Source organism: Dipodomys merriami, unplaced genomic scaffold (genome assembly GCF_024711535.1).
Source record: "Dipodomys merriami isolate MVZ:Mamm:240054 unplaced genomic scaffold, mDipMer1.0.p SCAF_175, whole genome shotgun sequence".
Taxonomy (NCBI): Eukaryota; Metazoa; Chordata; class Mammalia; order Rodentia; family Heteromyidae; genus Dipodomys; species Dipodomys merriami.
In genome coordinates, this window is record NW_027203104.1 from 1732936 (window position 1) to 1747772 (window position 14837).

The following is a 14837-nucleotide window of genomic DNA, read 5'->3' on the forward strand; positions in this document are numbered from 1 at the left end:
GGAACTCAGATCTCTAAACTTGCCCCTGCGTACTGCCTTTGCTGTGTCCCAGAGGAGCTGGTAATTTGTGTGTTCATTTTGGTTGAATATCATGAATATTTGAATGTTCTTTCTAATCTCTTCCGTGACCCACTCGTGATTCAGCAGTGTGTTGTTCAGCCTCCATGTATTACAGGACTTTCTTTGGTGGCTTTTGGTGTGGAGTTCTGATTTTATTCCCTTCTGGTCTAAGAGAATGCAAGGTATTACTTCAATGTTTCTGAATTTGGACAAGTTTGCTTTGTGGTCTAAAATGTGGTCTATTTTGGAAAATGTTCTATGTGCTTCTGAGGAAAACGGGTATTCTGATGCTGTTGCATGAAATATTTGGTAGATGTCTGTTAAATCTAGTTGATCTATGCAGTTGTTAGGATCTATTAGGTTTCCCTGTTGAGTTTTTGCCGAGTTGATCTATCCAGTGGGGAGAGTGGTGTGTTAAAGTGCCCAACAATTACTGTCTTTGAATCTATGTGGGATTTGAGGGAAAGTAGTGTTTCTTGGATAAATTTGGGTGCTCCGTTGTTTGGTGAATAGATATTTAGAATTGTAATATCCTCCTGAAGGACAGATCCCTTAATTAGTATGTAGCAACCTTCGTTATCTCTTCTCAGAAATTTTACTTTGAAGACTATTTTACCTGCTATTAGGATTGCAACTCCTGCCTGTTTATGGGGGCCGTTTGCTTCTTGTATCTGAATAGGCCTATCTTTTTGCATGTTTGGGAGTTCTGTGCTAGGATCCTGTTAAACAAATTTTCTAGACCATTAACTACTGTCTCTACATGCTCCTCTACACCTATTCTCCTCCAATTGGGCCTTCTGATGGTGTCTTCCAAGTGTTGAATAGATCTATCATATTTCTTAGATTTGTCTTGGATAGTTATATGTTCTTTCTCTGTAATATCTAGGTTGTCTTCAGTCCCTAAGATTTGATCTTCTGAATGGTCTAACCTACTGTCAAGATTTTTCTACTTTGTTTTTTTATTTCTTTTCCTTCTAATTGGTCAGCTTTGATGGCTTCAAATTCTTTGTTGGAACTTTGTTTTAGATCGTGTATGAAGCACTGGACTTCCTTAATTTGGTATTGTTTATTCACAAATCACTTAGGTGATTGGTTATGGTTTCTGTGGGCTATCATTCCTTCTGTTGGGTTGCATTCAGCATTCCCGTTGTGGTCTCCTTTACTTCTTTCAGTTCTCTGTTAATGGATTCCATGAATGCATTTAGTGATCTTTGTGTATGCTCATCCTTATCTCTCAATTCCTGTGTTACTCTTTGCTTAGCTTCCTCAAGTTCATCCAATTCCTGTAGTTCTCCTTGAGTGTTCTCAGCCTGCTCACGCCATTCCTCTTTCCCTTTGACTGATCTCTGCCAGCTCATGGATTCCTTGATTTCTCTTTGAGGGTTCTCAAGGTGTTCAAGCAATTCCTGTATCAATTTTTGAGTAGCTTCCTCACGTTCATGATATTCCTGTATTAACCTTTGGTTTGTCTCCTCTCTCTCAGTACCATGCTCACAGAGTCCTTTGCAGGTTTTCAGTCTTTTCATTTACAATGTTTACAAGCAGTGTTTGTAGAGCTATTTGGGAACTCCCCTCTGGATTATTCATTATCTGGTCTGTCAGCTGATTATCCTTAGTGGGAGTTGAGATGCCTGGACTTGCCATTTTTCTTGTGTTTTTCCGGCTTGCTCTGCCCATTAGAGATGAAAGTAACACCAGTTTTATGCTAGAACACTATCTTAAGGCCAGCATCATCCAAAGTCTGTAGTTGCACAGTCAAAAGTCTGCAGATACAATCTAGTTCAACAGATATACTATTCAACATCAAACAACTGTGTATTCATGGGCTAAGAAGCGCAAAGAAGAATTTGACAAACCAGAAATTATTAGGTTTATTGAGAGATGTGGGTAAAAATAGGAATAGAGGGATGTGAAAAGGCAGAGGGAGAATTAACTAAGTCCTAATCTCAAAGTGGGAAATAGATTGGATAGAATGAAAGTAGAAAGAGCTTAAAAAAGGAGAAAGAGAAAGAAACAAAGAGACAAGAAAAAACAGGAAAATAAAAATTAAAAATTAAACAGTGAAACACTGACTTCAAATTTAAAAACATAATTTCCAAGAAGAAGGTGGATAGAATGATAGAAGTGGAGGGCTAAAGAGACAAGAAAAAATGTTTTTAAAATGCTTAAAATATTATATAGGTATAAAGAGTACTGCTATTAAGGAATTCAAGTCTAAGAGGTTTTGAATTCAGTAATAAATTTCTGGATTAAGTTGTACACAATGGGGTATTAGGTCTAGTAATCGACTAAGGGTATATCAGGATAAGCAGAAGAGCAATTGTCACGCAAAAAAAATGAAAGAGAAGAAAAGGTGAAAAGAATGGGAATGAAAGAAAAAAAGGATCAAAAGGTCAGTAGAGCTAAACAAAAAAAATTTTTTTAAAGAAAAAAAAGCACACAAACTTATACCCATAAAATAAAAATTATAAGAGGAGGGGAAAAAAAAGTTAATACAAAACAATTTTTTAAGTTAAAAATTAAAGAAAGTTTTAGACAAACTTTTCAAATTTGGTGCAGGGGAGGATTGTGTGGGGGCGCCAGGGGAGGCTGGGAAGGGATGGGAAGGGGAAACAAAGGAGGAGGCTACAATGCTTGATAAGAAATGTATTCATTATCTTGCCCATGTAATTGTAACCCATCTGTGCAGTATTTTCACAATAAAAACATGAAATTAAAGTTTTAGAAAAAACTTTTATGAAAGGTACAATAAAAGACTATTTGATTTTTTTGTGGGGGAAGGTTATGGGAAGATCCCTTGTGTCCTTAACCAGTCTCTTGTTACAGTCTCTGATCCGCTTGCAGTATTTGATTTTCCTGTGGCTTGGTTGGTTTCTTAGGTCAATTTGTTTGAGCAGGCAGAAAACTGCTCTGCTTTACACAGGAGTTTGTGATCCTTCTCCCAGGGCAATTTAATGGGAGGGAGATCTGTTCTGAGTATCACAAAAGATGGAGTTGGCTGTTTCCTCTAGTGTGGAGATGCTGTGAAGAGGCTAGGTTCTGGATAGAGTTGAGGCCTTTCAGCAAACAGTAGCTTTTCCCTGAGGGACTAGCTTCTGAGAGACTCTCAGAGCCCAGCCTGAAGCCATTCTCAGGGTTTATGTTTACTGAATTTCAATTGATTGTCAAGGCTGTTATAGGGAGGGGCAGCCTCTTTCTCTGTTTACCCAGTGAAGAAAGCCACTCCTGGGGCTGGAGCCCTGGCTGGGAGACTTCCCTTTGTGTGGAGCTGAGCCTAGCAGGTCAGGTTAGGTTCCTTTTCAACATAGTTCCTTGTACAAGTCATTGTTACAATGGGCCATCCTGTATTCTTATTTTAGCATTTTATAATTTCTGTTCCCCTCCTCAATTAAAAAAATGTATATACAAGATGCAAGACACCAGAATCAAAGAGAGTGATAACAAGGTTTATGCCATGGCAGAAGAACATACAAAGAAACAAAAAAAAAAAATCATATAGTACATTATAAGCCCATCAAAAAGAACAGCAAGAAATATCCTTGGGAAGCTTCCTAGAGAACTGATTCAGCAATATGAGATACACTTGAAAAATAGTCAGTGAAAAGATATACAAAAACTAAAATTAAGATGCACAGATTAGAGTAATTTGCATTTTTCTTCAGGTTCCGGTGGCCCACACCTGTCATCCTAGCTACTCAGGAGGTTGAGAGCTGAGGATCCTGGTTCAAAGCCAGCCTGGACAGGAAAGTCCATGAGACACTTATCTCCAATAAATCACTCAGAACACCGGAAGTGGCACAGTGGATCAAGTGGTGGAGCATTAGGCTTTAGTTGAAGACCTGAGGGAGAGTGCCCAAGCCTAGAGTTCAAACCACACAACCGATTAAAAAAAAAAAAAAAAAGGAATACTTTGCATTTTTGGTCTATGTGTGTTTGTTACTAATGCTATTTGTAGCTGTATGTTTCCAGCTAAAATGTGGCTTAACGTTTGTTCTTAAATTTTAATTTGTTATTTTAACTGGAAAATAGACACACATGGCACCTATATCTCTGATCCTATTCAGAGAGTCTAAAATTTGATTTTTCCATATTCCTTTTTTCAAACAATTTATTTTATTATTAGGTTTAAGTAGTTGTACAAAGAAGTTGCCATTCTACAAAACAATATGTGAATAGAAGATGTCTGTCACCCATTGCTCCTAAACCACCCCTTCTCTGAATTTTCTTTTTTTGTTGTTTACATTGAGAGAAAGTGATTATTTAAATTTCACATATGTCACAGTATTGTGGAACAGAGATGCTTAGTTGAAGTCAAAAACACATTTTCACCTTCAAGGCAAATTGTCATTGTCATGGTCTATAAAGTTTGTGAATTTTATGAGCTTTGTCAATACAAATCATTCCCTATTACTTTTGAAGACAGGTCTTGATATGTAGTCCAGCATGCTCTTGAAATTGTTATGGAAGCTAGCCTGGCTGGTCATCCTTTTTGAATTTCCCAAGGTCAGGGTGTTTAGGTATGTTCCATCCTGTGTGGCTACATTACCCATTTTCAATTCAGAGTTCACTGATAGTTCATATGGCTGTTCTGCAGCCATCTCTTCCATCCATGTACAGCATGTTTCATTTTCCATGTATGAAGCTGTATAATCATTAATAGGCAGCTCCTTTTCCTCTCTACCCCAGTCTCTGGAACCATCTTACTTTTTGGCTCTATGACTTTGTTGATCCTTGAAAGCTCAGTCAGGGAAATCATACCATGGCTGTGCTTTTATGACTGCTGTATTTTACTTAGCTTAATGTATTCAAAGATCAACCCTGCTATAAAATGTAGCAAACTTGTCTTCCTTTTCAATGTCTTTATCTATTATTTTACCTGTGTCTGTCTTTTGGTTCTTGTCAGTATTTGCTCTGAAGTGATTCTCTAATACTACTTCTCGTCCCTGCTTTCTCTTCTGCTGGGTACAAATCTAGAAATAGAAGTGCTGGACCATATTCCTATGTAATTCTCTATTTAGTTCTTTTTAGCTCTGTCCATACCATCTTTGATTGTTTCACATTCCTGCCAGACATGCAGCAAGGTTCAAATTGAATTCACATCCTTCCCAGCCTTTGTTAGACTTTGGAAGGATATTTGTTGTTTTTATTTAAAACTGTCCATAGTAACATATATAAAGTAGTTATTTCTATAGAATTTTGATTAGAATTCTTCTCCTGACTATTGATACTGAGCTTTGTATATTTCAAGGAATTATTTGTAGATTTTTCTTAAAGTGTCTTCAATCGTTTTCCCCATTTCTAGTTTTTCTGTTCACATGGCATTGAATAATTGAACCCGTGCACTCTAGACTAGCGCTCTGGAGTAAGCCACATTCCCAGCCCTAAATCTAGTACCCTGTTTTTTGGTACAATTAATTCTTTGAACTGAGGCCTTCCGATTTGCCTTGTAATTGCAATATTTATTTATGCATATGAGTATTCTACATACATTTCTTTTAAAAAAGTGATGAGTTTATATATTGGATCTTCATGCATTGTGAATCATATGGTGCTATAAGTTTTACTTCAACAAACTATTACAGAAATATTACATAAAATATATGACCAATATATACCTTTATACTTACCTACACATTTACCATTTTAGTTTCTCTGTCCTACGTGTATATGTATGTGCACTCATTTTGCTCTTCTCTTGAAGCACTTCTCTTGTAACACTCGTAAAATGCAGATGTGTAATTAATCAACTCTCTTTCCCTGACCATATCTTCAATCTACATTTTTAGTAGACTTCCTCTGCCCAATGGATTGTGAATTGAATGTTATTTTCTTTCAATTCTTCACATATATATTTCCCTTTGGTGTCTTAGTCAGCATTCACCTCTGCTATTGCCAAGCATGGCTGGCTGGGTCATTCATCATTTGCAATAGGGTTCAGTGTGGGAGTCCAAAACCTCTCCTCTTAGCCTCTGCAGGCAAATTAGCACTCTTATTTCCTTCCAACTTGTAAATTTGTATTCTGTATCTTTAGATTACATCCCTCTTCTAATTTTTCTCTGTCTTGCTTGTCGTGGTCCTATTTTTCATTTTTTGTCATCTTGAATGTTCCTTGAGCCTCTATCCATCCTCCATCCTTCCATGAAGGCATATTTAAATGAAAATGTATTCAGGGAACATGGTATGCCCCTCACAACTATATTGTGGATTGTAGAAGATAGGCCAAGTTCACAAAACTTCCTTCTAGCAGTTCTTTTATACATAGGAAAGAAATATCAGGGTATCTATGACCATATTTCAGTATTTAGCACTTAAACTACAATATAGTTAACATAGGATATTTATATATGGGAAGTAAATCAGATCTTATAAGGGCCAATCCATCATTAGCTACATTCTTAAGTACTGTTACTGCCTTTAACATTTATGTGGACACTTACTTTTCATGAATCAGTAATGTGCTATCTATTCCATGTGATGTCCTAAATGTGTTGTGATTGCTTATGAGATACCTTGTGTGTGTGTGTGTGTGTGTGTGTGTGTGTGTGTATTGGTTGGTTGTGAGGTTTGATTTCTGGACCTGAGCACTGTACCTGAATTCTTCACCTCAAGGCTAGTGCTCTACCACATGAGCCATAGCACCAGTTCTGCTTTTCTCCTGGTGACTAATTGGGGATGAGTCCCACAGACCTTCCTGACTTGGGCTAATTACTTGATTCAAATGTGCCATTACAGAAGCTAGTGTCATTTGATGATGTGGCTGTGGACTTCAGCTGGGAGGAGTGGCAAGACCTGGATCATGCTCAGAGGACCCTGCATAAAGATGTAATGCTGGAGACCTACAGCAACCTCTTGTCTTTAGGTGAGCAAAAGTCATTTGAACATGCGAGATCAAAGGCTGTTTTCTTTTTTAAGTAGATATATAAATATTTATGTTGTTTCGGTAGACGATTCCAGTCCGTGGGAATATAAAATTCCTGTCCATTTTTTCCACTTCATTATGTAATTGGAGACAATTTTATTCCCATTCATCAAGAAACCCAATCAGCACTTGGACCCAAAATCTAAACTGCATTCCACTAATAGAAAGAAGACTGTCTTCCTAAACTTGGGGTGATTTTTGTAGGTGCAAATATACTCTAGAAGAGAAAGTACATCACTATTTGAAGTATGATCTGAAAATCACTAGTTGAAAGTGGTTATTTGTAATCAACCCTGATCCTGGGTGCAGTGGCTAACACCTGTAATCTTAGCTTCTCTGGAGGCAGAAATGTGAGGATTTTGGTTTTAAGCCAGCAACTACAGAAAAGTGACCATGAGGCTTTTATCTCCAAATCCCCTCACAATCTACAAATGTAGCTGGGACTAAAACTAGCAGAATGCTAGCTTTGAGCAAAAGAGCTGAGTTCAAGCCACCCAATTGGCAAAATAAGTTGAAAGCTGGGGAATATCAACCAGGAAGTTGGTAAGAAATGAGAAACAAGGTTTAGGAGCAAGTTTGTGAACATGATGTCTAAGACCTTACAGTAATGATGACCCAGCCTACCAATAGTTCTTCTCTACTTGTTAATAACAGGACACTGTGTTCCTAAACCTAAATTGATTGCCAAGCTGGAGCAAGGTGCAGAACCATGGATAAGAGAAGCCTCAGACAAGAATCTCACAGGTGAGATAAAGCATCTTGCATGGTGGTTTTGTAGCCAGAGTCCACTTGGTAAGTTTAATGAGCTGTACTGAGCAATAATGTTCCTAGTTCCCTGAGTCATGTGTGGCAGAGAACTAGGTGATCCTTTGTCTTAAGGACATGACAATCAAGAATTTACATGGAAACAAACTGATTTGGCTGTCCCAGTATAGTTAAAGTGAGCAATTTTCTTTTACTTTGTAGAAGTCATTCTTAAACAGAAAAAGAAAATGAGAAATGTAGAAAATGAGGTCTCATTTTCATTGAAACAAGGGCTATGCAGGTATGAGGAAATAAGGAGTATGCCAGGACTGCTATCCTGTGAAGAGGAAAATTGCTTCTTGGTGATGGTGGAAGTGAGTGAGATTCATAAGCAAAGCTTTTGGTTCATAGGGGATGACTACCTGGGTGGTGAGCTGCAGTATCTTTGGTCTTTAATGGTTGTGAAGGAGCAGGAGTGTTAGAAAAGGAAATTTGATGAGAATTTGACTAAGGGTGAGGGAAACCAATTTTAAAAATGCCACCAATCCCTAAAGTAATTCTTAGTGAGAAGTTAGAACTGAAGAGATGGAGGTATAAATCCTTACTCTCAGGAACCTTCCATGCTTAGCGGAAAGGCCAAGGGATGTATCAAACACCCTAATGGTCCCTAAATCTAGACAGTATTTCTGTTCCTCACCTAGTGGTTGAGAAGCAAAGCAGCAAAATGGATAAATTATTTCCACAAATTAAAAGAAAAATAATAGCTATTCCCTTAGGACCAAACCTCGAGGGTATTAAAGGCAAATGTTTAGTACTCAGTTTATAACTAATAGTGTGTAGCTGAATCATTTGCGTAATTAATTCCTTGAGAAAAACTGAAAAAAAACAAACAGAAAAACATTATTTACCATTGTAAAATGTCAGTACTACTTTGTTAACTAATACATTACAGAGAAAAGCTTATATTCTGCATCAAAGAGTTCCTGCTTTGATCTTTTAAAATCTGGTAACAGTTAGGATGTACGGAAATGCCTTTACTGTTACATTAAGGAATCTTGAGGTCTCATTTCTGTTTTTATCTGTCTTTCTATATCTCATTGTAGATGTCCAAGAAAAGGAGTACACGACTAAGACCTGTCAGAAGAGTCCCTATGATTGTCTGTCTGAAGTCGGAGTCATGAATACTAACACAGGGGAGAAAAATGTGAAATTAATAACAACTTTTAATTTGAGATCCAAACCTAAGTCAGAGCTGATTAGGAATAATAGGAACTCCTTAGGGATAAGGACAGAGGAGTTCAGGCAGTGTCAGAACATGCTTCTCCATGGCGAGTCTAATGGGATGTGTGCTGCTTATAGTCCTGGAGTATCTCCTGTAGTTAAAGAATCTAACCAATGTGGACAGTCTTTCACCCGGAAGACACACCTTACTGTCCATCAGAGAACACACACAGGAGAGGAACCTTATGAATGTAATGTGTGTGGAAAGTCTTTCAGCCAGAAGGCACACCTTACTGTCCATCAGACAACACACACAAGAGAGAAACCCTATGAATGTAACGTGTGTGGAAAGTCTTTCATCCGGAAGGGAAACCTTACTTTTCATCAGAAAATTCAAACAAGAAAGACACTTTATGAATGTAACAAATGTGGAAAATCTTTTCACTTGAAGGCAAATCTTACTGTCCATCAGAGAATACACACAGGAGAGAAACCTTATGAATGTAACAAATGTGGGAAGTCTTTCACCCAGAAGACAACCCTTAATGTCCATCACACAACACACACAGGAGAGAAACCTTATGAATGTAACGTGTGTGGAAAGTCTTTCATCCGGCAAGGAAACCTTACTTTTCATCAGAAAATTCACACAAGAAAGACACTTTATGAATGTAACAAATGTGGAAAATCTTTTCACTTGACGACAAATCTTACTGTCCATCAGCTAACACACACAGGAGAGAAACCTCATGAATGTAATGTGTGTGGAAAGTCTTTCAGCCAGAAGTCACACCTTACTGTCCATCTGACAACACACACAGGAGAGAAACCTTATGAATGTAACCTGTGTGGAAAGTCTTTCAGCCAGAAGGCACACCTTACTGTCCATCAGCTAACACACACAGGAGAGAAACCTTATGAATGTAATGTGTGTGGAAAGTCTTTCAGCCAGAAGGCACACCTCACTGTCCATCTGACAACACACACAGGAGAGAAACCTTATGAATGTAAGCTTTGTGGAAAGTCTTTCAGCAAGAAGTCATACCTCACTGTCCATCAGAGAACACACACAGGAGAGAAGCCTTATGAATGTATCCAGTGTGGGAAGTCTTTCACCCAGAAGGCAATCCTTACTGCCCACGAGAGAACACACACAGGTGAGAAACCTTATGAATGTAACCTGTGTGGAAAGTCTTTCATGCGGAAATCAAAACTTACATATCACCACAGGATACACATAGGAGAGCAACCTTATGAATGTAATGTGTGTGGAAAGTCTTTCATCCAGAAGGCACACCTTACTGTCCATCAGAAAACACACACAGGAGAGAAACCTTATGAATGTAACGTGTGTGGAAAGTCTTTCACCCGGAAGGGAAACCTTACTTTTCATCAGAATATTCACACAAGAAAGACCCTTTATGAATGTAACAAGTGTGGAAAATCTTTTCACGTGAAGGCATATCTTCCTGTCCATCAGAGAACACACACAGGAGAGAAACCTTATGAATGTAACAAATGTGGGAAGTCTTTCACCCAGAAGACAACCCTTAATGTCCATCAGACAACACACATAGGAGAGAAACCTTTTGAATGTAACCTGTGTGGAAAGTCTTTCACTCAGAAGGCACAGCTTACTGTCCATCAGCTAACACACACAGGAGAGAAACCTTATGAATGTAATGTGTGTGGAAAGTCTTTCAGCCAGAAGACACACCTTACTGTCCATCTGACAAAACACACAGGAGAGAAACCTTATGAATGTAATCTGTGTGGAAAGTCATTCAGCCACAGGGGAAACCTTACTGTCCATTGGAGAACACACAGGAGTAAAACTTTAGGAATGTAACAGCTATGGAAAGAGTTTCACACAGAAATCAACCCTTATTTTTCATCAGAGAGCACAACACAGGAGAGAAGCCTTATGAATGCAACAAATGTGGAAAGAACCGTCAACAGGAGGCCACAGCCTAGCATATAAGAAAATTCACCCAAATGAGAAATCTCTAGAATGTAACAAGTAGGGAAAGTCTTTCATCTAGAAGAAAAGTCAGTTTGCAATAGAGAACCAACACAGGATACAAACCTTCTCAAGGTAGCAAATGTGGAGTTCTTCAACCAGTAGGCACAGCTCAGGGTTCATCATTGAACACACACACACACACACACACACACACAAGAGAAATCATGGCAATGTAAAACATGTAGAAAATTTTTCAAAAAAGTTCTAAGTAAATTCTCAGTCATTCTTCCCTGAATGTCCATCTTCTAAAATATCTCAAGTTCCATTTCTAACATTCTCTATTGGGAGATCTACAAGAAGATGATTATGTCTTATTTCCTGTATCATGAAATTCTAGGATGATATTTACCTTTTTCCTTTTATTTTGCTGTTAGTTTCATTTGAACTCATGGCCCTTTACTTCCCTTTGGCTTTTATTCTCAAGCTTAGCACTCTACCCTTTGTGCCACATCTCTAATTTTGAGGTTGTTGTATTTAGTATCATGAGTCCTATCATTGGGAAGCAGTCCACTTTCTTCAAAGGTGTTTACAAAACTTACGAAAGTAAAACTGAAATGTTATAAATTAGGAAAATAAGTAGTTTATAGAATCTATAAAGAAATTGATTTAATGGAATTTTGTAACACTTAAAAATGAGAAATATTTGAGGATTAAAGGTGAGTAATAAAGTTGATTTAGTAAATACTTATTTTATGTGGTGAAATTCAATTAAAGTGACATAGAGTCCATTCAGATTTTATGTGGAAAGCAATTTTCAAATTTTTCTGTAAACCTAGAATACCTTCTATAACAGTGTCTCCCCGCCCCCCCGGAAATGAACAGTTCTATAATTTTTATAGAGCTGGTAGAATTTGTCATATATTCATATTGTCTTTCACAACAGAATAGACAAAATACATACTTTAAGGAATATGGGTATGGCTTAGTTGTTAGAGCATTAGCAAGTGAGCAAAAGTATCATGTACTGGCTTTGAGTCCCAGTCCTGGAGCTAAAAAATACAAAACATAATATACACTTAACATTCCACAATCCCATGTGTAAAAACAGCATTCTGAAGCCCCACATGAACATGTCTCCATAGCAACAGCTTATGAGGACTTTAGAGACACACTTGAGAATGTCCCAATGGTTCATGAATGTGAACCTCTTGGCTTTGAGCGATAAATTACAAGGAAAGGCATGCATCAGCAGGTCACCGGTGTGATTACATTGTGTGTGTGTGTGTGTGCATATCTATGTATGTAAATATACATATATATCAGTACAAATTCAACCAGTCACTTGAATCCATCCATAACCCTCCATATCACCATTCATTTTGGTAGATCTTTTCCACAATCATTGGCGCTACTAAGCAGAAGCCTACCTCTGAGATTGGGATTTCACAAAAGGCTACTTCAGACAATGGGCTTCACAGAAGCCTACCTCTGAGAATAGGACTTCACAGGAGCCTACCTCAGAGAATGGGACTTCACAGGAGTCTAACCTCAGAGAATGGGGCTTCAAAGAGGCCTATCTCCTAAAAAGGCTGGCAAGCCCCTGGGAAAGATGTGTTCCTGTTTTTCTTATTTTTCCCTGTATAGGAGTGCCTATTAATCTTTTACTGCTCCTGTTGCTTGTTCTACTTACTCATGCTCAACTTTCCCTCATTCAGGGCTCTTTCTTGGAAGTGTTGACGACTCCAACATCTGATGAGTGTCCTGAGAACATGACTAACTCACCAGAGTTAAGTGCTACCCTGAAAGCCCCTCTTATGGAGACTATTAGACAAGTCATAAGTAAATATAAAAGTATTGGGAGGTTTCAGGACGTCACTTCAGCAAAAGGAATTGTTTGTAAGAAATTTACAAGAAGCTGTAGGCATGGCTAGAGCAGAAAGAGTGTATGGCTATTGGAGACTTCCCTTTAATCCTGGAGCATAGACAATAGACTCATATAGATATCCTGTAGATAAGAAAGAAGTAGAGGAATATTTAGACCAAAAGCTAAATAAGATTCCTAAAAGGTTGGTAGATGGAAGGTGGCAATGGGTTATCAGAGGAAAATAGTGGAATCCTCCATTATCTAGAGGACCCCAGAGACTTCCCCCAGATCCATAGCCTTTTACAGGTGTGTATGATAAGGATGGCAACGGTTGGGAAAACTACTTAGGAGAAAGAACTTCCTATTACTCTCTTGCATTTACTGAGAGACTTGCTAGATCTAGGCCTCCTTGGTGCTTACTATCAAAAAAGGAACAAGAAAGATCTTATGAGACAGTTAAGGCCTCTATGGAGAAGAGGAAACGATTATGTGAAAGGGTTACAGAGAAGACACTATGAGCTTGAATTAGATATATGGCCAGATTTAACTAAGTATACTGAATATCATGATTTTGGGCCACAAATTGGGGACCCTCTAAAGAATGGCAAAGAAGTACAATTCCTTAGAAAAGATTTGAAACGCATAAAGTACAAAACTAAAGAAAAGTAACAATAAAGTACTAGAGTTCATGCCTTTCTGTCCAGCACCTTGCCCATATGCTCTGGTTAATGGTTAATAGGTGATAAACATCTCAAAACAATTGTATTTCTTAAAAATAGAGTTAAGCCGAAAACAAGTGCCTATCGTCATAGCTCATCATGCAAAAAACAAGATCAGGCAAGCAGCTGGTGACCACCCAAGAACGAAGCCTTGAAGCAAGATTGTGTAACCTTTTGCCCTTTCTCATGGAGACTTTTTCTATAAAAGCTTGTTATCCTCTGCAGTAAATCGCATTCACCAGTCACTGCTCTTGTGTGAATTGTCTGTTGGCCATCTCCCCACCTATTCCAGTTACCTCCACTAGGTGTCCCCCGTCGTCCCGACAGAGCCAGTCCATGGTACCTCCTTAATAAAAGAAAAACACATTCATCTCCCCATGAATAGTTTCTGACACATTAGCACCTGAGAATATTCCTAGTTCCCAACTCAGCTTTTTTCTCCCTTTCACCCTGAGGAGTGTCTGAAACTCACCTGAGGAAAATTGTTGGGTCAGTGTAAAGTATTTGGCTGATTTTAAGAGGTCTCAGAACACTTATGAAGCAGCTGGGCACCTGTGGTTCACACATGTACTCCTATCTACTCAGAAGGCTGAGATCTGAGGATCATATTTCAAAACCAGCCCAGCTGCAGAAGTCACTGAAATTACTATTTCCAATTCACCCAAAGGCTTGAAGGGAACATATGGCTCAAGTGATACAGTACTAGTCATGAGCAATCAAGTGTAGGGACAGCACCTCGGCCCTGAGTTCAAGCCCCAGGACCAGCAAAAAAGCAAACAAACATCGAAGCCTTATTCAGTACCAGAAATAACTCAAGGCATGTAAATACCAATATGTAAAGCTGCTGGGCTTAGGCCACTCATGCTTGCAATTCTGAAAGCTGAAGATCAATCTTTGAAGCTTGCCTGGGCAAAATGAACAGGGGACTCTTCTCCCCAATTAACCACCATAAAGTTCATAAGTAAAAGATACGTGGCTGAAGTGGTACAGGACTAGCCTTAAGCAAAGAAGATCAAGAGCAGCACCTAGGAAATGAGATCAAGTACTAACATTTGCATGTTTGACTGATATACAGGAATCAATACCATTGTAGTAATTGAACTTCATTTTGTAATAATGCACACTTTTAAGGAATCCTCTTAAAACAGAAAGATAAGTTTCTTTGATACGGTTGTGAAGCGAGTTCATTTAGTAGTTCCTCGAAACATTTTCCTTCCTTAATAATTAGGAACTCATTTGATTTGAGCACAGTAGTGTATTCCTCTGAAATAAATAGAGTAAGCTAGGTATGTTTTAGCAGGTTTATAATTCAAAACATAGTGAAGGAAGACAGGATTTTCACCTCTT

The 14837-nt window shown here is 38.3% G+C and overlaps 1 protein-coding gene across 1 annotated transcript; it reads left to right on the forward strand.

Moving 5' to 3' along the window:
* The first annotated feature begins 1742 nt into the window (after window positions 1–1742).
* LOC138829690 (zinc finger protein 717-like) lies at window positions 1743–13823 on the forward strand. Its single transcript, XM_070026164.1, has 6 exons — window positions 1743–1748; window positions 6793–6919; window positions 7634–7723; window positions 8827–10101; window positions 12623–12693; window positions 13551–13823. Exons 1-5 carry the CDS (start codon window positions 1743–1745, stop codon window positions 12658–12660), a joined length of 1536 nt encoding a protein of 511 aa, XP_069882265.1. The 3' UTR covers window positions 12661–12693; window positions 13551–13823.
* Window positions 13824–14837: the final 1014 nt, after the last annotated feature.